Source organism: Anomalospiza imberbis, chromosome 4 (assembly GCF_031753505.1).
Source record: "Anomalospiza imberbis isolate Cuckoo-Finch-1a 21T00152 chromosome 4, ASM3175350v1, whole genome shotgun sequence".
In the NCBI taxonomy this organism is placed as follows: domain Eukaryota; kingdom Metazoa; phylum Chordata; class Aves; order Passeriformes; family Viduidae; genus Anomalospiza; species Anomalospiza imberbis.
This window is the reverse complement of record NC_089684.1, coordinates 51,499,503-51,522,770: the sequence shown is the minus strand read 5'-3', so window position 1 is coordinate 51,522,770 and position 23,268 is coordinate 51,499,503. Positions and strand designations below refer to the sequence as shown.

General features: G+C 37.3%; 1 protein-coding gene and 1 long non-coding RNA gene across 4 annotated transcripts in view; one reads left to right on the top strand and one right to left on the bottom strand.

Annotated features, from left to right (window-relative positions):
• Nucleotides 1-23,268, bottom strand: part of CFAP99 (cilia and flagella associated protein 99) — a 53,189-nt gene that overhangs the window by 4,892 nt on the left and 25,029 nt on the right. For all 3 annotated transcript variants that reach the window (XM_068188505.1, XM_068188507.1, XM_068188504.1), the window contains exons 6-14: nt 22,902-23,082; nt 18,626-18,706; nt 15,534-15,599; nt 14,542-14,601; nt 10,586-10,674; nt 8,139-8,343; nt 6,251-6,392; nt 5,320-5,471; nt 2,954-3,159 (exon numbers count right to left, since the gene is read on the bottom strand). In XM_068188505.1, the coding sequence (XP_068044606.1) occupies nt 2,954-3,159; nt 5,320-5,471; nt 6,251-6,392; nt 8,139-8,343; nt 10,586-10,674; nt 14,542-14,601; nt 15,534-15,599; nt 18,626-18,706; nt 22,902-23,082 (1,182 nt within the window). The remainder of the gene's footprint in view (nt 1-2,953; nt 3,160-5,319; nt 5,472-6,250; nt 6,393-8,138; nt 8,344-10,585; nt 10,675-14,541; nt 14,602-15,533; nt 15,600-18,625; nt 18,707-22,901; nt 23,083-23,268) is intronic.
• On the top strand, nt 16,918-23,085 carry LOC137472958 (uncharacterized). Its single transcript, XR_010998530.1, has 2 exons — nt 16,918-20,087; nt 20,986-23,085. It is a non-coding gene; the product is annotated as an uncharacterized lncRNA (long non-coding RNA).

Genomic DNA, 23,268 nt, shown 5'->3' with positions numbered 1-23,268 from the left:
TCTCCTCTGACAGCTTTAAACCATGTGAATGGTGAGAGCTTGCAGTCCCAGGCTTCCAGTCCAACACAAAGTAACTCTCCCCCCAAACCACAGATAATGTGGATGGAGGGAGCCACAGACCAACTGGTTTGAACTATTGTGTGATTCTCAGGACATTAGACTGCAGTAATACATGAGCCTCACTAGAATGAAAGGCTTGTATCTCAAGTACACAGGAATGTAACTTGAGTACATTAGCATGTATTCAAACACACACAAATCTGCTGGTGCTCGAGTTTGAAAGCTGAGAACAGAATTGCTTGTCCACTTCAAATGACAGTGCTGATTTTCAAACTGTGTGAAATTCTAGCAATTAAAGGGACGTCCAGCATACGTACCATCCTGCAAGCACTCAGAAAGCCACTGCTGTGATAGATGTCATGGCTTGCAGTCTATTAAAGGCCAATGTCTCTGTAATTTTTCATGTTCCATTTCCTACTTTGTTTAATATAGCTCATTATATACTTGCACAATGTGCTTCTCTTGTGTTGATGTATGACTGTGAATGTTATTGAAAGGAACCTGCTTGGTAGGGACCTGATTAAACCCCAGCTTGTCACTAAAGCAGGTATTTAGCATAGTTTAGCTGCCATACTTTAGCTGATTAGTAGTAGCCTTCAACATAATGCAATTTAGGATGTAACACATAATTTTATATTGAGGCATGAGGCTAACTTATGAGGACCATTGGTAAGATTTACTATTCTATCCCTATAATGATGAATCAATTCTGTAAACATAAAAATTAGCTTTTTACACCTTCTGTGCAACATATCAAGAATAGAACCCAAACAATTAATCACTCACACTGGTTTGAGAGGTATTTCAGTATTCAAGATCTGCAAATAAGATTTAATACACAAAGCCCATAGTTTCTATAGAGAGAAATAAAAACTGCATGAAAGTGTCTAGCATTTGTAAATGCCATGGCCAGCATGCCATATTTCTGTATTAACAAAAATAACACCAGAGATTTGGATTCTGTATGAAAATGCATGAAATACACTCCCAAAGAAAAACATTTTTGGTATACTATGAGGATGCCTTTTGATAGGAGTTACTTCCAACATATACATAAATTGTATACATACATAAATTGCTTAGAAACCATGAAAGGAAAATGTCTTCTAAAATCTATAATGAAACATTATATTTCTTTATTTAGAAAGCAGATAGGGCTCCAATAATATTACTGTATAACTTATCAAGAATCTGACCAGATTGACTGATTGAGTCAGAGGCTTGAAATTTAGTGTATAATTTAATTTGGATTCTACTATCTTTGGCATGTTGGTCTGTTCTAAAAAGCATTTCAAATGACAGAACAAAAAGTGAATCAAAGCTTCTCATTCAAGCACAGCTTATTTCGGAATCAGAACAGTTTTAGTTCTGAATTAAGCCAAAGAGTCTAGTTTAAAGGAACCCAGCCCTATACAAAATTCACAGACTGCACATCTAGAAGAACAGATGATTCTTTAAGCAGGTACCAGTGAAACAGGTTTTATGTAGTACACAAGTTCTTAATGCTTAGTTTGCATCTCTAGTGGAAAGCAGTAGCTTGAGTTATTCCCACAGGCTTTCACAATACTGAGTGTTTAGCAATGAGAGTATATTTCCAACTCCAACTCCATTTCAGGTTCTTAAGTCTTAAAATCTTTTCTTGATACATGCCATAGAAAAGAAGGCCACTGCTCTGTGCAGTCAATCCACTGCAGCTGCAGTTATCGATTCATTAAATGCATTAAACTGTCTTCTCAAGTGCTAACATAGTAAAACCCCCGTCTTTGGAGACTGGTTATCAGCAACAAACCAAATTAGAGCTGAGATGAGTGAAAACTAAAAGAATACATCAATACTGCCTTCTGTAACTGAGATGTAGAATTGGATGATAAATGATTAACATGAATTGAACTCTGAGAAGCCACCTAGGGCAATAAACATGAATCTAAGACATGTCTAAAAACATGTGTTTGTAGCCTAATAGAATATGTCTTCTGAATATCAGCCTGAACATCAGTTTGCAAAATAAATATGGCAAGACAAGGACTTATCTCTCAAAGCCACAAAAGGGAAATGAAAAAAGACAATTTGAAAGAAAAAAGTGGCAAATATTTAAGATGCAGTAAAAATGGTATAAGATCAAGAGGTGTGCCATGCTGTATACTTTTACACAGGCTTTCTTCCTGCTCAGCTTTATTTGTCAATAGCTTTAACTTAGATTTTAAAACCCTTGTGGAAGGGACCTGTCTTCTGCATATGTGAAGCATCTGTGATGGTTATGTATCCTTTATGACAATGATTAATAAATTTGATAATGAATAATAAATACTAGTCATGAATGCAGAATTTGCTCAGCCTGTAAGCAAAAAACTTCCTTTTTGATCTAATGCTATAATGTATTTAATTATAGCTCATTATTGCTATCACAAAATCTTCTTCCTAAAATATTTTTAACTTCTAGAATAAGACCTTTCTTTTAACATTACAGATGAAATTCAAGGAAGAAAACTACAGCTCTAATATTGATTTAGATGAGAATGAGAAACAACTTTAAGTGTCAAGCTAGAATGATTCTAATAACATCAAATTAGTTCTGATTAGCTGAAAAGGAATAGAAGAAAGGCAAAACTTCTTTCTAAATTTACATTATTGGCTCTGAATCTTGGGGCAATACTGTCAACACTAGCCTATGGAGTGTCCTCAACCAAAAATGATGAAAAAGATTTGTTAAATCTGATGAAAATTATTTTCAAGAATTAAAAGTAAATCTTGGCCCCAGTGTAATCCTTGACAAAAGCCATACTGATTTACAGAAGGGCTGCATTTTGCTCTCTGCTTGTTCTTCTCCTCAAGGGCTGGCAAAATATTAACAAAGTTGCAATGTCTTAAATGTCACATGCTGTTTTATACTGACTTTAAAGCAGCTGCTCGTCCAAGTTCTGCTCTGAATTGAGAAATCTGGTCCAGTTTGTCTAGAATAAATTGTTCCTTAGCTTGTTTTTCATGAATTATCTGATCTCTCTTCTCTTCCTCTGCTGCCTTCTGTGCTTCCTTGAGTAGGGCGAGGCGTTCACGTAGTTCCACTATTGACATTTCACCAAATAAACCATGGCCACCAGTCTAGAGAAGAGGAAATATAGGTTTAAATAACACTGTAAATACCAAGGGGAGAGTAAATGAGTAAAACCGGAATATTTTGATTGTGGTCCAATTCACGCTGGATATATTCTGATTTCTGAAATATAGGGATGGTCCTAAACTAACTGGTATTTAAAAACTAGTTTTAAAATCTAGAGCATATCTTTCATAAAACATTTAAAGAAAAAGCATTGAAAAATATATATGATTAATCATAAATACAATATATTTGCTCTCAAAAAAATTCTACTTGACTTTTAGTTTTAATTAGACTTTTGAATTTTTGAATGTGTGAAACCAGAACAGACTTTACACTAAAAATATGCATTTTTTAATTTATATATTTCCAAAATATGGATTTGATCTATAATGGTATCTACTGTTTTTATCTGAGATTATTAGGACTAAACAATGCTTTGTACACAGAAAATTCAGATAATAATGTCCAAATTTAAAATATTTGAACCTGAATGCTTAATGAAGGCTTTTTAATATCCACTTTGCAATGTGAATGATAATGAGATGCTATAATCTAGAGATTTCTGCACTTTAGTTTGCAAACAAAGATGGATCATTTCCAAACAGCTTTGTGAAGGCTTGAAATTTTAGCCCCTGCTCTTATATATACACTTTTTCTTTCTTTCAAATCCACCATTAAACTTGAAATGACCGTAGAGTTGTATTCACAGGAAGTGAAAGAGAAATGTTTTGCAACAGGATATAGATATCTATAGATCTCTATACCAATATCTATATCTATCTATCTATCTATCTATCTATCTATCTATCTATCTTTCTCAGTGGTAGTGTTTGAGCATGACAAGCAGACATCAAACATGTCTAGGAAAGAGAATTTGCTCAAGGCATAGAGTGGTAGAAGCTGAATCTTTTTTGAGTGTCTGCATATCAAAAATGCTCAGTGAAGCCAGTGAAGTAGTTCCTAAAATAAGAAAAGTTCTACACTCATTCAGTAGATACTGCTGGTATTCAAGCAACTAAAGTACCATGAAGGGAAGAACTGGTACATTAAAAATTAGGAGAATGAATGGGAATTTTATGGACAAATACTTAATTGCACTAAGCCTGAAAAAGCCTTTTGTAGAAAGAAAACCAGGGCAAGCTTTCACCAAGAATGTGCCAGTTCACTAGAGTGCTACTGTAATAGTCAGTAAAATGGAACAGTGAAGTTGTGATATAGAATCAGAGAACAATTTGAGTTGGAAGGGACCTTAAAGACCAGCTAGTCCAAATGCCCTGCCATGGCCAAGAACATCCTCCTGACCAGTTTGCTTCAAGCCCCATCCATCCCAGCCTTGAACACTTCCAGGGATGGAGCATCCACAACTTCTCTGGACAACCTGTGCCAGTGGGTCATCACACTCGTTGTAAAAAATGTATTCCTTATGTCCAATTTGCTAATCTTCTTCTGATTAAGTTAACAACTAAGATAACAGATTCCTGGATGCTGCCTAAGTCGGCATTGCAGAGCCAATCACAGGCATAAGAGTTGTTGTGCAGCAACAGCAAATCCAAGAAGTTTGAGGTACAGTTAATACAGTTACTATAAATTATAGACTTACACACACAAGTTATTTACACAGAATTGTAACAGCTCAGAAGGTTTTGGGTTCTCTTGATAATCTCTTTCATATACCTGAATGTTGACAGTTTTGAAAGCAAAGGAAATTAATCTTGCTAATTACCATGGCCATCACCACAGCAATATAACTAAGTATACACGAGTCCAAATTTGTGTTGATTCAGTTCTTACCCTGACTGACAAATCTCTGAATTTGTGAAGATGCACAGAACATCTTGTAATCACTGTCCAGACTCTTTTTGTAAGATATTGGCAAACCCAGATCCTATTGGCAAAATTCAAAGAAAGTTCAAGAGGATTAAGATTTCGCTTGCCATCAGAATATTCTTCTTGATAAAATTTTCATTTAATAGACTTTGTCAATGTTCCATTTCATATCTAACTTCTGTCATGCAATATGACAAAATGCAACATGTATGGGGTCACTTTGTACTTCATCCATCCAGACTGTGATATCTCTGCAGTACACAATCCCTCTGAATGTGTGAAACATATACAGTACACATTTATGTAAAACCAGTAGTTTTTCCTTTTGAGCTTACCTCTGTTAAATCAACAAACTTGTGTCTGATGCTAGGTGTACGCTCAATAGCTCGTATTTGTTGAATTAGTTCATATCTTTTCCTATTCTTCTCCTCCTTTTCTTCTAAAGCTTGCCGGAGAAGTTCTCCACTTTCTTCACAAACCTGCTGAACTGAAAGATGAGAATTAATCTCTGATGTTTGCCTATTTTAACAGGTAGTCCATCTGGAGGAAAATTCATATGCATTCATGAATAATGTTAATAATACTGATCTAAAGGTACTTGAGGGAACAGTCTGGTATTGGTGGGAAGAATCATTAAAGAAACAAATGAGTACTTCCCACCTCCACCATCTATCCTTCTATTCAGCACCTAAATGTACTATATACATACACAGACACTTTGAATTACTGCTTTGTAATTTCTATTCTCATTTGTACATACTGTTTCATTACTTAATAAAAGGATATTATAAAATTGAAAATATCCATAGTCTACCAAGCTATGTATATCCTAGAAATGACTGAATTGCAAAGGCTGGTAGGCTCTGCTAGTCCATTTTGAGTGACTAACACTCTTTGCCTGCCTCAATCCTTATGAAAGCAAGTATAGAGATACACAAGCAGAGAAGTCTGCATTTGACAAAGAAGTAGAGTCATTATCATCTGCTACTTTTAGATGGAAGGGAAACTGGTTGCAGAACATTAATGATATATTTCTTCTGTTTAAACTAAGAGTAATTCCCATGACCAGTAGCTTAGAATTTCTGATCTGCCCATTGCCAGCTGATTCCTGAATTCATATTCATACATTCATGGAAATGTACAGCCTGGATCTTTCCCTCAATTTCACTTTCCCTTCTGTAAAAATTGTAATTGACCCACTAAAGAAAGATGAAGTAATTTGGGGATATTTAGCATCACCTCTCATTTTTCTGGCAATATATATACCTATCTGTTGTTTGTATTCCTGGATCTTTGCTTTTACTTGCTTTACATTCTTGTGTCCTTCCATGACCTGTTCCACCAGCTCTTTCATTTCTTTCTGTTCCTGTAGACATTTCTCTGCATACAGGTGCATCAGCTCTGTTTTCTAAATCACAAATGAACAGGTGAATACAACTCCTGATAAGTGGTGATCTGAGTGCCTCAAATCATTGAAACAGGGTAAGGGCAATTGGATTCAAACTATTACATCATCCACAAAAGTAGTAAAGGATAATGGCTGGGGACAAGAAAACATCCCAGATTTAAGCTCCCCCCTCTGTGTTTTATTTACATAAAGTGTCATGCCCTGCATGACATTTGTACTGCTGTTTTCCATTATCCCCTCCTACGTGTTTCCAAGAGCAGACAGAAAGAGTAATTTCTGGATCTGGTTGTGAGATAGCAAGAAGTGTGCTAATCTAATACACTGCTAGTTTTGTGCCTGCAGGAACTTCTTGGGCCCAAGTCACAGCTCTGTAATGTCAAGTCCACTTTTGGGTACCGTGTTCCTTTCTTTGTCAGAGGAAAGGAAGAAGCAGCAGGAAAATTGATTTTCTTAGATTACATTCCTTGCTTCTCTTCCTGTTTTAGATGGAAGACCAGAGTTTTAAAAGAAGGAGGGGGGTCAGCACGACAGCTGAACATTGGAGAATGTCTGGAGATCTGCATGTGGATGACATGCCCTGCTTGTTGACAAGCAAAGCGAGATATGTGGAATTGGTCAGGTTAGAGCAAGTCTTCTTTGCACATCCCCAAATCTATTCATTTTGGGACATTTCTGCTAACAAATAAAACACTTTTGCTCTGAAGCTGAAGTGAATATAACAATTGGAATGATTTTGGAATGAGTATGAGCCATCACACTATGCTCAGCTGTACACACTGGGGTTCACTATAAGTTCTTGCTATAGCCTTTCTAAACAAACATGAAGACTCAATGCCAAAAAAGATTGAATGGTATTATAGGACAGAAAATGAACTCATTAAGCAAATTTTAATTTTGTAGCATGGTCTTTATGAAAATTTTGTACATTTGTGGTCTCATGTTGCTGAGATGCTGCACTGACATTTGTGAGATGGTCAAGAGACAGGTATTGGCCTACAGGTTGGCCTATAGCAACAAACTGGAGAAATAGAAAAGAATGTGATGGTGGCTATGAAAAGATTCAAATCTGTAGTATTTGGTGATTCTTGATCACCTGTTTAGTTTATAAGAAAAGCACTGGGAAAATGTAATGTGAGTTGTGAAAATAACAAAAAGATCTGGCAATGATTTTGAGAAACTGTGATTTGTCAGATTGAAAACAGTGTGAAAATATTTCTTGGCATAAATACACAGTTTTCCATATAGGTGGATCCAAAGAGGGTTGTCTGTCTGAATTTTCACCTACGAGAAATCTAGGTCTGTCAGATAGTATGAAGTAAATTGAATTATATCAGTTTAAGAAAACAAATACTTTCATATTTGTGGCTCTCATTTTAACAAGATAAAGAAATCAGTTATATATTGTTGATTTCAATGCTAATGGTGCTTTGTATCTCAATATCTGTTCAAAAAGAATTTGCATAATGACAGAATATAGGGGACCATTCTTTGACCTTCTGCTTTTATTCAATTTACTTCATAAGTGTTAATCAAATGAAAAAAAAAACCAAAAAAACTTGTATAAAGTACTTTAATGTATAAGCATTGTTGTATCTGGAAGTTATAGCCCTCTTTTTCCTTTGTTTGCAGACTCCAGTGAGTAAAGATACTGCACAGAATTTTACACCTCTAATAGCAGGTATCATCTGTGCTATGATTTGCAAGGATTGGAAATCAGCAAAATTTGAGCATCCCTGTATGTATTACCTCTTCTCTCAATAGATCAGCTTTCTTCTTATTTTCTTGGATTACACTCTGATGGGCTAGAACTGCCTCTTCATAACTCAGTTTTCCTTGAAGCCTCCTACACTCTATTTCAGCCAGTTGTTCTTCCAAATCTTTTCCACGCATCTGTTTCTGCCATTTCAAGAATTCAGATGGGTCTCCAGCCCCTTGTTGCAAGTTTTCAACTCTGCAAGAGAGAAAAAAAGAGTATACTATTTTAGGGATCTGGCTTCGTAGCGCTTCCTTGGTTTGTAAAGCATTTCCAGTAGCCTTTGATAAAAAGTGTTTGGTCTCTGCCAAGGAAAAACGTACTCATCACAAAGTCGTTTCACAGATATATTTTAATTCCAGTCTAAGAGGTGTTCCTACTATGTGTAAAGCCTGAGAAAGCCATACTGGAAGAAAGTGCATGAGAGAATGGACCTGAAAGTTTTCAGTAAAACAAAGCCCCAAGAGAGGGCAAACTTTAGCTGTGTATGGATTCTTGTAAGGAGCAGAGAGAATCAGGTAAAGGGGATGTACATTTTCTCAGAGGACTGCTTTGCTTAGAGGTAGAAAGAACAAACAACTTTCCTCTTTGACAGTCTTCTTGTCCCCACACTTTAACACAGAGAACAATAAACTTCTGCTTAACACCATTTCTGTTGTGTATTTTGTCAATTAAATAATATTGCTGTAATGAGGCAAAGAAGTATTCAGCTCTTAAGCAAAGCCACATCCCTATTTTTTGTGCTCAGCTGAGAAAGAAGAGCACAGCAAAGCCCTGGGGCAGGCCCATGAAAGTCCTGCAGCAGAGAAGGGAATGAGCCAATAATTAGGGCAGAGACACAAACATGGAGTGAAGTGCCTCTTACTGCTGCTCCCCAATGCATATACATATGACACATCAATCTCTATCTCTCTCTCTCTAAATATATATCTATATTTATCTCTCTCTCTATATTTTTTTTGGGTGTTAAATGCAGCTGAAGATTAAAACTCATTAAGATAAAATAGTGTCAAGTTACAGGGAACTCCTCCTTTGCTGAGTGTAACAAATTCTGCTAGCTAGAGTGCATATGTAATATGGAAGAACCTCAATATATGTGAACAGCTGATAACAGAACCTGAGTGATGTTTAATATCTACCTGCTAAAATCCTGAATGCATAAACCAAAACCTGTTAGGTCCAAAGATAAATCCAAACTTACACAGTCTTTCCAGGTCTTAAAATGCTATCAATATTTAGTGCTTAGCCTGCTAAGACAGGATTAGAAGTAATACTAAAGCAGGATGACATGATATAAGTTTTATCTTTGTGAAGTTTTTTGGTGAAAATGTTATGTGATTCTAGCTGTAGAACACAACCTTCAGTGGCCATCCAGGAGTCACCCTTTCCCTAGTAAACATCCTCTGAAAACCTGTGTTGCTGAATAAGGAGGAATCCTTAAGTCAGGATTTCTTAGAGTGCTAAATGCACGACAGGACCTGCAACCTCTTATTACCCCCCTTCCACACCACCCTGGATTCAGTGCTTGTGTTCAAAGACAGCTCTGCTGCAGTGTGACTGTCCAACACTGGATGGAACTGGGCTGTAAAGAAATATCTGAAGAAGAGCTATGAAAATCCTGGTAGGTGTGTGTGTAGTTTCTTCCCAGGAGACACATTTAAGCCTGGGTTAACAGCCTTGGTCCTTGCCTAAGCTACTCCATAGAGCAGCCTGCAGCCAGCCCAGGGCCAAGTTGACTCTGCCTTCTTGACTTGGCTTCCTGGCTGGACCTTGGCCCAGACTCATCCCTTTGGACTCTCATAGCACCCTGCTGTCTGTCCCTGAATCTGTCCTGCTGCTTGCCAGGGGGCCGTGGAGTTGCTGTCAGTGAGGACGCTGTCCCTACTTGTCCTGCTGTCACTCAGCTCTTGGCTTATCTTGCTTTAAGGAACAGCACGTTCTTAGAGTGCTATATCTTACTGTGATAGAAATGGACAAGTATTTTTATGTACATATAAACAAATTCAAGTATCAAACTTGGCATGTAGTTGACCACAGCCATTGAAGAAAATAGAGATACATGGAAATTATTTGGCTTAATATAGATGCATCTTGTACAAAGGACACAGAAATAGATGTGTATTCAGGTCATTATTTAGTCTGGAGAACTGGAATAAATATAAAAGTGATCCCTGTTGGACTTTGCAAGTGGACACTAGCCAGAGTTCTATATCAGAACACAGTAACGCTGTACAGCATCTACACAAAAAGAATTATTAGACTTTTTCTTCAGTCCACTTCAATCCACTTCTCTCTTCTTTTGTCAATTGTTTTTATAGAGTAGCATGCCCTACAGCAGATCCATTAGTTTATTTTACCTGGAGTTCACTTAATTATTTTTACGTGGTCCATATCTTGTATCCAGGGATGTGAAAAGCAATCAGGTGGATCGTGGTCCTACCTTTTGAGCTCCTCTTCCAATTTCCGCTGGTAGAGGGCGCCCTCCCTCAAAATAGCTGCTGTGTTTAATTTAATGGGTATATTGTCAATCTGTCAGGAAAGGGAATGTATATTCCATAGTTAGTAATGTAAACCATGAAACAGGGTATAAAAACATCTCAGTGGGTTAAATAAATTGACCCAAGACAGCATAAATTTTGCTTAAAGCATTCATCTAGCATTAATCTGACATTCACAATGAAATTGCATGCTGTTCATAAACCACTCAAGCTGCTTAAGAAATCTGCAAAGTCCCCCAAGTGGATTATACATTTGTAATCAGTCTTGGACCATGTCAAATCCCATAGAATGTCTTCACTTCCTTTCATATTTTCCAGTGCTCATATACACTGTGCAAAAGGATTTGATCTGTTTTGGACAAAGACAATAAACTGCCTCTCTGAAAGATGTTCAGTTAGCCAGAACAGTGAAGTAAAACAAAAGTGGCACCTTTCATAGGAAGATCTTTGAAGCATTTTATAAATAATCACTATTACAATGTAGAAGTATTTCCAAGACAAGTGGATTCACCCATTGCCATATCCATTTTCTAGACAGCAGAAATGAAGAACAGTTCTCAGTGACTTTCAGGCCTCAAGGTGTAACTTGGACTAGATCCTGTGGCTGCTTTGTTAACTCTTCAAAGTATTGTGTTAAGACTGACTCCCAGACAACTTCTAAATACTGAGGGAGGAAAGGATCAATTTCTCTGCCAGTTAAAATTGTTCCCTGCACAGGTAGGGTGTTCAGAGAAAATGGGTCACCTTTGCAGACACATGTAAGAGACTTGATCTGAACCAAGACAAAGCAGTGCTGCTGAAATAAGAACTGGGATCATTCCTGCAGAAAACAAAGCTTAATTATAACAGGTTTGACTTAAATCCAGGGAAGTTCTGTGTTCAGAATTCAAACATGTATTTAAATTCCATATGAAGAACTTAATGAGTAGCTGAGAAACACATGCACAGAATCACTCAAGCTACATACTGCAAATATTGTATGCAGAAATATGAAGTCTCCTGAAATACATAACTGGAAAAAGCATGTGTTATAAATTATGTTAATTAGGTAGGTTGAGGATAGCAAACACATTCCCTCACCTAGAATTCACTAAGTAAAATTACTGGTTTTATGCAGATAGCATATTTTAATGCAAAAAAAATTAATTACCTGTCAGTGTCTTGACAAAATGATGATAACTTGAAGAATTTAGGAAAAGAATCCAAACCAATGTATTTTATTTCTTTTGTTTGACTTACTATGACTTCTTAATGTCCAATGATGTTCTACCTTTTGATCTGCATCTCAACACATCTCAAAGCCTTCTGCATTATATGAATAGTTTGTATTTTATGCCTGTACTGTGTATAAAATGTTTCCTTAGAAATTTTCTCTGACACATGTAGATGTTTCCATACTTTTGACAGTTTTCTGTGTATACAGATTTCATGTTCTGTATTTACCAAGTACAATTTGGATAGAGAACTGAACTAAGACTGATTATGGCAATACCTTAAACTTCAGTTTCACAGTTTATTGACCAGAAATCTGACTGACAATGAAACAGAAATGTGGCAATATAGTTAAAATAACCAGGACTTCCAAGACATGTGCAGGCAGGTATAAGTAAAATAACTGAATTCTTCTTTGTCATACAGTATCAAGGAAGTTATGATTTTTACTAATTTTCTTCCTGTCGTGAGATATCTTCCCTTTTTTCAAAATGAGAAAATGGAAGCAAATGGGAAAATTACAGAGCACTAATTCTTGTGGGAAAATATCATATTCACTATTGCCACCTAATGAACATGCAACAACTCACCAAAACTAATAAATATGTAAAGGGCAAATATGATATGAGCAAGAGGCAGACTGAGACAGAGTCATGATGCATTTGTACTCTCTCATTCTTCCAGTGAAAAGGATGAATAAATTCTTTGGAACAGCAAGAGAAATAATTGCTGCTGCACATAATATATGTCTTTAAAATAATAAAAAAAAAGATTTCATATACTGTGGGTGTTCTAAAATGAGGAAAGCAAAATAACATTATATAATTCCATTAATTTGAAGATAGATTAAAATTTTATATATATATCTTGGATAAGCTATCCTCTTAGGATTTGTCTACTCAGAGAGTGGCACAGGCAAGAAGGCGACAGGAATGGAAAGTATTTTAAAGGTCAATAACAATATGCCTATCTCTGCTTGAAAGTTACAGCAGCATCTTGAATATCACCTAACCAGCCTTAAGGCAAATGTGTTTAGACAAGATAAAACTGTTTATGCATCTAGAGGAGATACCAGCACGTTTTAGAAGTGGCCCTAATCAATGCCAGAGGATGCTAGATCCATATTTTTTTTAATGAAATTTAGGCAGATGGCTTGACTCCTGTTAGTGTGCACTAAAGTTGTATTATTTTATATTATCAGAAAGGGCAATGGAATATACAGAGTTTTGAACTGAGCCCATGTAATTACAGGTCACATGTGTTTGTTTTAACTATGGAAATGTTTCCTGGTTTGGGTTTTTTTCTCTTTCTTTTTGTGCAAAATGAACTAGGGTCTTATTACCTTCCTGTAATTTAAATGCTGCTGGACTGTAAGCAAGAAGACTGAGTAGCTGATACTGTTACTAAAGATAACTTCAGTGTGTGATAAATGCCAGTCAGGCTTTAGAAATACTTGACAGATGCCCAGTCCTCCAAGAAGAGAATCAATATTTTCACAGTGTTTATGAGCTCTACCTAAATATGTAGTTTAAAGAGTAGGCAAACCTGCTCACAAGATATTTGAGACCACAATACAAGCACAGCTGAAATCATTCTGTATAAGAACTTGAAACAAATGAAAGGTGCCAGACTGAACAATGTAAGACTGAAGATAATCTGTAGTGCAGTTATTGCAGAAACAGCAATGTGGGTTTTCATGTGTTCCATTGTTAAGGCTGAACAGCTCTTTTCTCATGTTTACAATTCTCTGACCCTTGAAAATTCTACAAGAGAAGCAATCAGGATAGTGGATTTCATGACCTCAGTATGTGTCTGAAGGAAACAAGGCAAACATCCAACCTGATTGTATATTGTGTAGCAGACAGTCATTAGCTGGAATGATTGCTCAGCGTTCTTTAGGATCTCATTTTGAAACAGTGATGTACTGATGCAAGATTCTTCTGTCCTTATGCCAAGTTCTTAAACCAAGGTTTCACAATTCTTTTTTTGCTAGGCACAATTCTAATGTCATACTATTTTACATAAAATCTTCTCCCTTTGTACTAAAAACACTGTTAAGGCAATATGGTTACATTGTGCAACTGCACACAATTTACCTCAGGGAACCAAAAGGTTTTGATCACCCTGACCAGTCTCACCCAGAACCTCCACTCACACCATCTGCTCACTGACCTGGGAGCCCCAGTTGGACTTAGAAATGGGTTTCAGTTTCCATTATGCTGGGAATTCTTCTACTCCTGGTTGCGTCTCCATTTCTGTCTCCTGCTGTCAGGAACCTCGGTTGCTGTTGCAGCTTTGTCTCCTGACTGGACTTTTGGGTGGACCCCAGACCTGACTTGTTACCTTGTTTTTTCCAAGGGTGACTTGCTATCTGCAGAACCCATCACTGCCACCAACCTCTTCACATTCAGATACTGTGTCCTGCTTGGTGAGGGCACTGCTTGTGCTTTCATCACCTTTGGCTCCTTATTTCTCTTCCATCATGGAGTAGCCCTGACCACGTCTTTGTGGATTATTAATGGTGCATAGGACAAAATCTATGAACCAGAGACCCAATCCATCCCATGCTCCTGGCCAAAGATCTTAGTATAAAAACATGATTCCAAGTTGAGTTTCCAACATGACAAGATTTGCACGTGTCAGATTTTCAAGTACATTTGACAACAGTCCCTTAAAGGTTACTCACCTTGCTTTGGATCTTTTGAGCCTTGAACACTGGTTTACTCTCCATACTGTCATGTATGTTCTGCAGTTCAAACCAGAAATACATTATTTCATTTCAGAAACAAATTTTCAATTACTCAGCAGAAGATATTAGGTGTTTATCAAAACTAACACTTGAATAGTCATCAAATATTTTTTGGAGAGTAACAAATTCCACATATTTTGGAATTGTAAGGTACACAAAAACTTGCTATGTATACCCAACCTAGTGGGAATATGAACATACAAAGGTAGGTCCAAATATTGACTAAAATAATGCTAAGAAGTAATACTGATTCTTTCTTTGACTCTGAAATATTACTTATATATATATATATGAATATATTCATCTTTCAACTGAAATAGATACTGAGAGGACAAAATAGGTTGTCAAACACACTTCATGGAATTATTAATTAGTGGTAGAATTCAACTGATGCTTATTAATTTAATGATGTTAGCTATAGATACTGATGTGAAACTGTCTGGTATCATGGGGATGAACCCAGTGAATAGAATATGCAGCACTGATGCTGAAATGAATTTATTACATACATAGTTTGGTGACATAACTGTGAACTGGGAATCAACCAAAGCAAGGATTCTGTATGAGCGGGACCATTATTCCCACAGCTTGGCTGCTCTGTGGCATCAAAGTTAATAGAAAAATAATATGTGGATTTAGAGAAATATTGCCAGTTTTGAGATTTGTTGGAGCAGTTTCATAGAAAGGTTGCTTGTCTCAAAATTAGGAAAATAATAAAGCAGCACCAGAAGTATAAGAAAAAAGGGATGCGTACAAAGAGGCAAATGCTGGTATAGGGATGTGAAATGACAGTATAGCTATAAATCATAGCACATAATTCTTAAGCCAAAATAAACATATTTTTAAAATACTCTAAGATATCTTTAAATATTCCAGTCATCTTTCATCTCCCTTCTGGGGAATTTTTTGGCACGTATTTTGCACCATACCTCTCTCTTTTCAGGCTTGATGGCTGCACACCTGAACTGCTTAGTATTTGCTTCCAGGAGCAGATCCTAAAATTGAAACAATTGTCTTAAAGAGTATGTTACATTTATATTCTCTAAGAATAATTTTATGTCTCAAAAAGTCTTGTAGCCCCAACCACTATATTCACAGAATCATGGAATGGTTTGGGTTGGAAGGGACCTTAAAGATCATCTGGTTCCAAAGCCTCTGCCATAGGCAGAGACACCTCCCACTAGACCAGGTTGCTCAGAGTTCCATCCCACCTGGCCTTAAACACTTTCAGGGATGGGGCATCCACATCTTTTCTAAGCATCCTGTGTGAGTGCCTCACCATCCTCACAGTAAAAAATTTCTTCCTAATATCTGATCAAAACCTACCCTCCTTCAGTCTGAAGCCACCCCTCCTCATCCTGTCACTCCCTGCTCTTGTAAAAAGTCTCCATCCTTTTTGTGGGCTCTCTTCTGTTACTGGAAGACCACAGTTAGGTCACTCTGAAGCCTTCTCTTGTCCAGGCTGAAGAAGCCCAGTTCTCTCAGCCTTTCCTCTTAGGAGAGGTGCTCCATCCCTCTTGGTGGCCTCCTCTGGACTTGCTCCAACAGGTCCCTGTCCTTCCTGTGATGGGGTCCCAGAGCTGAATGCAGTGCTGCAGGTGGGGTCTCACCTGAGTGGGGCAGAGGGGCAGAATCCCCTCCCTCACCTGCTGCCCACGGTGCTTTGGATGATCCCAGGACAGGGAGGTTTCTGGGCTGTGAGTGCCCATGGCTGGGTCGTGTCCAGCCTCTCGCCCACAGCACCCCCAAGTCCTTCTCAGGGCCGCTCTGGATCTGTTCATCCCCAGCCTGTGTTGTCACTGGGAGGTGCAGCACCAGCACTTGGTCTTGTTACAGCTCATGAGATTCCCATGGGCCACTTCTCGAGCTTGTCCAGGTCCCTGTGGATGGAGTCCTGTCCCTCATGTGTGTCAGCTGCACCACCCAGCTTGGTATCACCTGCAGATGTGCTGAGGGTGCACTCAGTCCCTTCATCTGTGTCATTAATGAAGATGTGAAACAACACTGGTCCCGAGATGGATTCCAAAAGCTTGACTTCATGTTTACATAAATTTTCACTCCTGATTCAAGACCTGAAGTAAGTAAGTATTGATTTTCTACACAGTTCTGCCTGGATGTATCCTTTGCACAGGACATCAGGCCTTTGATAGGCCTACCCATATGAAACATGTTGCTTGTCCAGATATCAGCTTAAAAGTATCATAATTATCAGTGGCACATCAGTACCACTGGCAGTAACTGTTTACAGACAGCTGACAAACAATGGCTTTGGTTTTGAGTTACATTAGAGAATTATGATCAGGAGATCACCAGGGCTTGATTCAATAAGCACACCCCTGGCACTAATGACCAAGTCATTATATAGGGAAATACAGGCAACCACATTTCTACTGTTTTTTATATTTATTTTGGTTGTAAACCAAATCTCTAATCAAAGCTGTGAAACACAGACTAGATTTTCTAATAGCTTTCTGGGCAGCAGCTGATAACATCAGTGTTTCTATAACTGTGTGGCTTCCAGTGTTCTCATTCCTCACAGATGTGGTTCTTACAGCTACAGCTTCTGCAAAAATGCTATGAAACAAATGGCATTTTTCATACATATTTCTGCTAGGACCCATCATTTCAGCTTGCTTAGCAAACAGTCTAGGGAATTGACCTTTGTGAATGCTTCGGATGCCTTTAATAGCATTCCAGAAGTGACAAAAACTGCTGTTATTGTAGCTATAATTTCTGTGGTGGTTTATCTTTGTTTCTTGTATTGATGCATTTTCTTTACTGATGAATGTGGTTGATTGTTAAGTGATTTTATAGTTGTCATAGATTTTTGATGGTATAAGCACTATGATATTTGGCTTTTCTTTCCCAGTTTTTCTAGAAAGTTTTTAACATGCAAATAAGCACGGAGACAAATAGATGTGCTTTCCTTACAATATGGAAACTATAAAATGATAAAAAATAATGTTGTATTGTTTTGTAATGAAATATCAAGCATAGGTAATGTGACAGGCCAGCAGAAGGAATGCAAAGTTTATCCCCTTCGAATCTGTCACACATTAAAGCTTTCACCATAGTTTAGGAACAGAATCCATTGCCCCTTTCACATGGACATGAGGACAGCTAGTAAAGAATAGACTTGTACTGGCTAGTAAAAACTAGAGTCAGGCATTTTCAGAATGGGGGTGGGAGAGTACTGATAAAAAGAAGCCACATGGCATACCTTTTATCAAGTTTATATTATTATTTGATTGGATATGGTGACTACAGTGTGGGAATGGAGAAATAAAGTGGAAATAGACATTTAATTAATTCCTTTCCAAGGAGAAGACAACAAAAATCTGCTTTAACTATGAGCTACCTCATTGAACAAGATTCATGTCAAAGTTTGGATCAAGCAGTTAGATCTGTTTGTATTTTCCAGGCCCTCCCTTCTCCAACTGTCTTTACACACAGACCATGTACTCTGTTTCTTTACAAACCAGGATGGTTTCACACTCTCTCAGTCTGCTGAAGGGAATGTATGAAGAATATGTAAGAATATGAAGTCAGAATCTGCTGGTATTTTAAAACAGTGAATGAAATGTGGTTGTTTTTCAGTTATTACAGAGAAAACCTCAAAAATATTTAACTTATTTTGTAATTTGAAGCCTTAATAAATAAATGAATACCTTATATATCCACATGTCCATGGGATTAGAAGAACCATCATGAAGAAAAGAAAGTATCGTATTTCTGCTACTTTACATGGCTGCTTGCAAAATTTCATGTATGGTACTTTTATAGTGAGAAAAAGGTGGACATTGTCCTGGACAATTAGTAATAAAATAAAGAAGGTGGGAAAAGGGTGCTAAAACAGAGTAGAGGATACAAACTCCATGACTCTAGAGAAAAAGCCATGAGCTATTTATTTGCAAATGCAGATGTGTTTCAGATAAAGTTCTAAGATTTGTGAAGATAACACAATAAAGAAGAACCAGTTTAGAAGAAAGGAAAGGATAGAAGAACAACAAAATACACTTACTTTTGCTTTTTGGATATTTTTTGTTTTGATTTCCTCTAGTTGCTTTCTTTCCTTTGGAGGCTTATAGATGCTTGGAGGAACCTATATTAAAAGACCAAAATCTCTAGAATATGGGATATAAAACATTCCAAGTGACACATTCTTGCAGGCAAAAAAAAAGCTCATCCACTTTTACCGTAGAATAGCAGCAGTTAATTTTTTAAAATATTGATTCTTTTCTATTTGTGCCACTCTAGAAGACAGGGACAGATTCCAATTAGTTGGAACTGCCTAGCTTTTCAGCTCTGTTTAATATAGCATAACCCTTGCTCAAAAGACCAGAAAGACAATATTGGAACTAGTACAAGAAAGGCTAAAGCAATAATAAATCCTATAGGCCCTATCAAAGGGAGAAAAATGTTTCCAGAATGGGAACAGTTCTGTTTGGCATTTCATAAACTTGACTTTCACAGCAACAACAGCCAGATAGGGCAGCTGAATAAAGTTAAGCTGTGGCACCATGTGTGGTAGTAGAAACAAGTTACAGACTCCAAAGAAGTTCAGGGAAGAGAAATCCTTTGAAGTTTAATAAATACCCAGGACCTTCATTGTAACTGAGAAGGTCTTTGAGCTGAAATGGTGGGACCCTGAGAAGGAAGCTGGAGAAAAGCAGCAGATGTCCCATCCCTCTGATCTTCCCAGACTTCAGTGTTAAAGCACTGCTGGAAAAAATACACTGGGCAAAATGGGCCTTTGCTTTGGTTTACCATGGCTGTCCCAATGTCCTGGTAAGGGAAAACCATTGGAGGTGTGAATTAAATGTTTGTGAGGTAAAGGACTCAGAGGGTCCTTCTAGCATTAGTCAAAGACCTGGGAAAGCAATCACATGTCAGCTAAAATGACCAGGCCATGACTGGCTGTCAGTTGGATCAGCAGAACATTAGGGACTTCAGGCTGATTTCTGTATTTGCTTGAGCAATAAATTTAACCCAGAGTAAGCTCTGAAAAAAGATTGGATGTCTCCTTGTGAGGAGTGGGTGAGAGAGTCTGACAGTTTACTGGACATCTGCCTAAATATTTATCTTGCTAAAAATGTGCTAGATCAATTAGAAGTTACAGAATTAATGCAAGGATTAATGGGGAAAATATATATTCTCTCTTGTACTGGAGGTCAGTTCAGGGAACATGGGAATCCCATCTAGCTTTATTGTACTATATAATGAACTACACTTTCAAAAAATCATGACTCTGATGGACTTTACACTGTCTTTGCTATGTGACATCTTTATCTACAGGTAAAACAAATGCACAAACAGAAGAAGATACAAATTAAATGAACTGGTGAGACTGCTCAAGTATTTTTGTGAGCTTTTAAAGTGAAGTAGCAGTGAAAGTATTTCTCAGAAGTATCTAAGAATTTTTATTATGCATTTATGGATTGAGAAATGAAAACCCAGAATATTTTCACAGGGTTCCACAGGCAGTGAGTATCAGTTTATTTCACTCTTCTTCCTACTTATGTGCTTTACCTGCAAACTGCACTCATCTGCCAGACTAAACTGAAAATGTCTCCTCAGAAACTGCTATGCTTATTCCAAGTAATTGAAGGAGGAGCCTTTTCCATCAGCTGTTTCAAAAACATTCTTTGCCTTGTGATTTAACCCACGGGGATGAGTACAAGCAGATAGACAGACAGACAATACAGCAATTACCCAATTGTTGGAAGAGGATAAAAAGTCACTATAAATAAATTGTAAATTACAGCAACAGAGAGATCAAAAAAGGCCAGACTGTACCTACTTAATCCAAATGTGAAAAAGGGGGTCGCAGATAAGAGACACCAACTTTGCTTTCCCTTCCCAGGCAGTGGTCAGCCTCACATAGCCTGTGACATCCCTTAACCAGAGGATTATTTAGGCAGTAGGTACCACAAGAAGTTTAAGGAAGAAAAAAATTAATAGTCACTTTGAACTTTGGTACTCATCATTCTTCTATTTTTTAAATTTACTGTCATAAGATGGACAAGGGAAAGCTAATGCAATGCTATTGTATTATGTGTTTCTATTTTTATAGATAAAATCACAAATATATTGGTGGGTTTGCATATTTGCAAACAAAATCCTCTCTACTGGCTAAATGATTTCACCCATTTAATTATTTTAAACAATCAGTAGCTTCACTCATGAAGCACAGCTGAAATAATAGAAAAATATATTAAAAATACATTAAATTTGGCTGAATGGTGTTACAATAACATCCCAGTGCAGCCTTTTTTTTTAAATATACGATTGGTTTACAGAAAATTTTAAAATAAAATAATTGCATAATCTTATCACTTTAGTATAGTGCTGATATTAAAAGAATGGATTTTGTTACTCTAGGCCAAGATATCCAAGAAAGTTGAATGTGTCTAAATAATTTTGCATGTTATCAGGTTTATGCACCTGTCTCCATTTGTTTCCTTTGCAAATCTCAAAGTAAAGCACTCATTTTTCCTTGCAGAACTGTATTTATGAATGTGTGCATGCATATGGGCACTCTTGTGTCTGCATCCATGTGCATGTGTGCCAAGGCCAGTGGACACATGAATTTATAACCTTTCGACCAAATATTTGGAGTGAATTATTATTACATCTCAAAACTAAAATGTTTTTCCTTTTTACTTAGTGACCCCCATTTTTGATGAACGTTTATGATGATGAATGATTATCCTAAGCTTCTAGGGCAGTTACTTTCCAAGGCCAGTGGGAAATCCCATCTCATTATAGGACAACTGCCCTGCCCTCTGCAATAACCCACAGCCCAGCCCTCCCCTGGGAAGAGAGAGTGTGCTCAGCACACAGGATGGCAGTGCCATCCCAGCTCCTGACCCAATGTATGTGACACAGCTCATCTTACTTGGAAACAAATGCCTGGAATAAAATAATGCTAGAAAGCAATACCTAAAATAATAATTCTGTTAATCAGAATGAACTAATTGCAGCACAGGGATGCAATAACCTATTGCTCAAATTCCAGATGCCACCATATAGTTCTGTACAGCTGCTCCAATGTGGAGCAGTAACTATGGGTCGTGGCTACAGTAGTCCCTGCTGATAAACCACGTGACAAGTTCTTTGACAGGTACATGAGAACCATGAGTAAAAAACTGATATCTCATAAAACGAACACTTTTGTGAGATAATGGATGAGATCAGATTATGGGATGTAATGTGGAAGAGCTTTATTTCTTTGTGTTCCTCTGAATTACAGACAACCCTCCACCATACAGGAGCCACACCATGGCTGGCTCTCACCCTACTGACCCTCTCCTGCCATGTGAGCTGTGTTTTCAGCCTGTTCATTTCAGGATGTAAATTGGTGATACTGGCAACAAGTGGCAAAGTGAAGTGAAGCTTAATTTGCTGTGAGAGGTACAGAAATTAAGATATGTCACTACTACACTAATGGCTTTAGATTCACAAAAGCTCTAAATTTGCAAACCTGTCCAGAATGTAAACCAAATTTAGTATAATCCAAACATCACAAACGAACTTCACTAAATGCATCTGCATTAAAGCAAATTTATTCTAAGAGGGGCTGCACAGCGTAAAGTTCTAAAATGACAGCAACATGACTCATTCCTATACTGATTAAGTAGTTATTAAATGCAGTTTTTCAGAGCCTGGTATTAAGCTGTTTCAATGTAAAATCCCATTAACTGTATAACACACTAACATTAAATTGCTCTGCCATCCTATGATGTAAATGGTTTCTAAGAGCATTCAACACATGTATTATTTAAAACCTGAAGTGCTAATACAAGGTGGCAGATAATGCCCAAATCTATGATTTCTGAGCTCACTTCCCACTGCTTTTAAATACAGATGATTTTGCAGTCTTTATTAAGTTAGTCATTGTAGCTTGATCCCAGATCCTGTTTGCTTTACTCCAGTGAGATAACATCAACTGTGGGTCTTTGATTTGTACCAGTGTAACTAAATCACAATCTGAGACAATAGGTAAAATAACTTAGCATTTCAAAGGCAAATATAATCTCATTTTTACATGAGCACTGAATTTAAACTGAAAGCCTTAATTTTAGATATTCAGCATTAAGATAAAAATAAAATTCCACTTTCAAGGAGGAGCTGCAAACCTAGACTTCATCTCATTTCCAGTGAAACTGCTTCTCCATTTATTTTAATGAGAATTCATTTACAAAAAACCCTAAATTTAGATTACTAACTCCCCTACCAAGATTTTGTGCACAGGCATACATGAAATTTAATGTCTTTCAAAAAATAAACCAACTTACAGGTTGTCTTTTTGGCAGTACTGGCAGAGATGCTGGTGTAGGTGGAGGAATGGCACGTGGCTTGGGTACAGTCAAATTAAATTCCTTTGGCTGAGTGACTCTCGAAGTCTTGACAGTGGTGGTACGATTACTTAATTTGTCTGTGAGTTTTTCAATCAGTTGCTGCACTTTTGGCTGCCACCTTCAAATAAATGCAGATTTTTCAATTTTATTTTGTTTGTCTCTTTCATACAGACTTACAAACAGTAGATGAGGTTGGCATTGGTGCAAATTCTATAATGCTTTCTGCCATTCCATTTTAATAAAACTGACCTATGAATCTGTTCTCAGGATTTAGCTACACTGTGTTATTTCACCTCTTGATAGA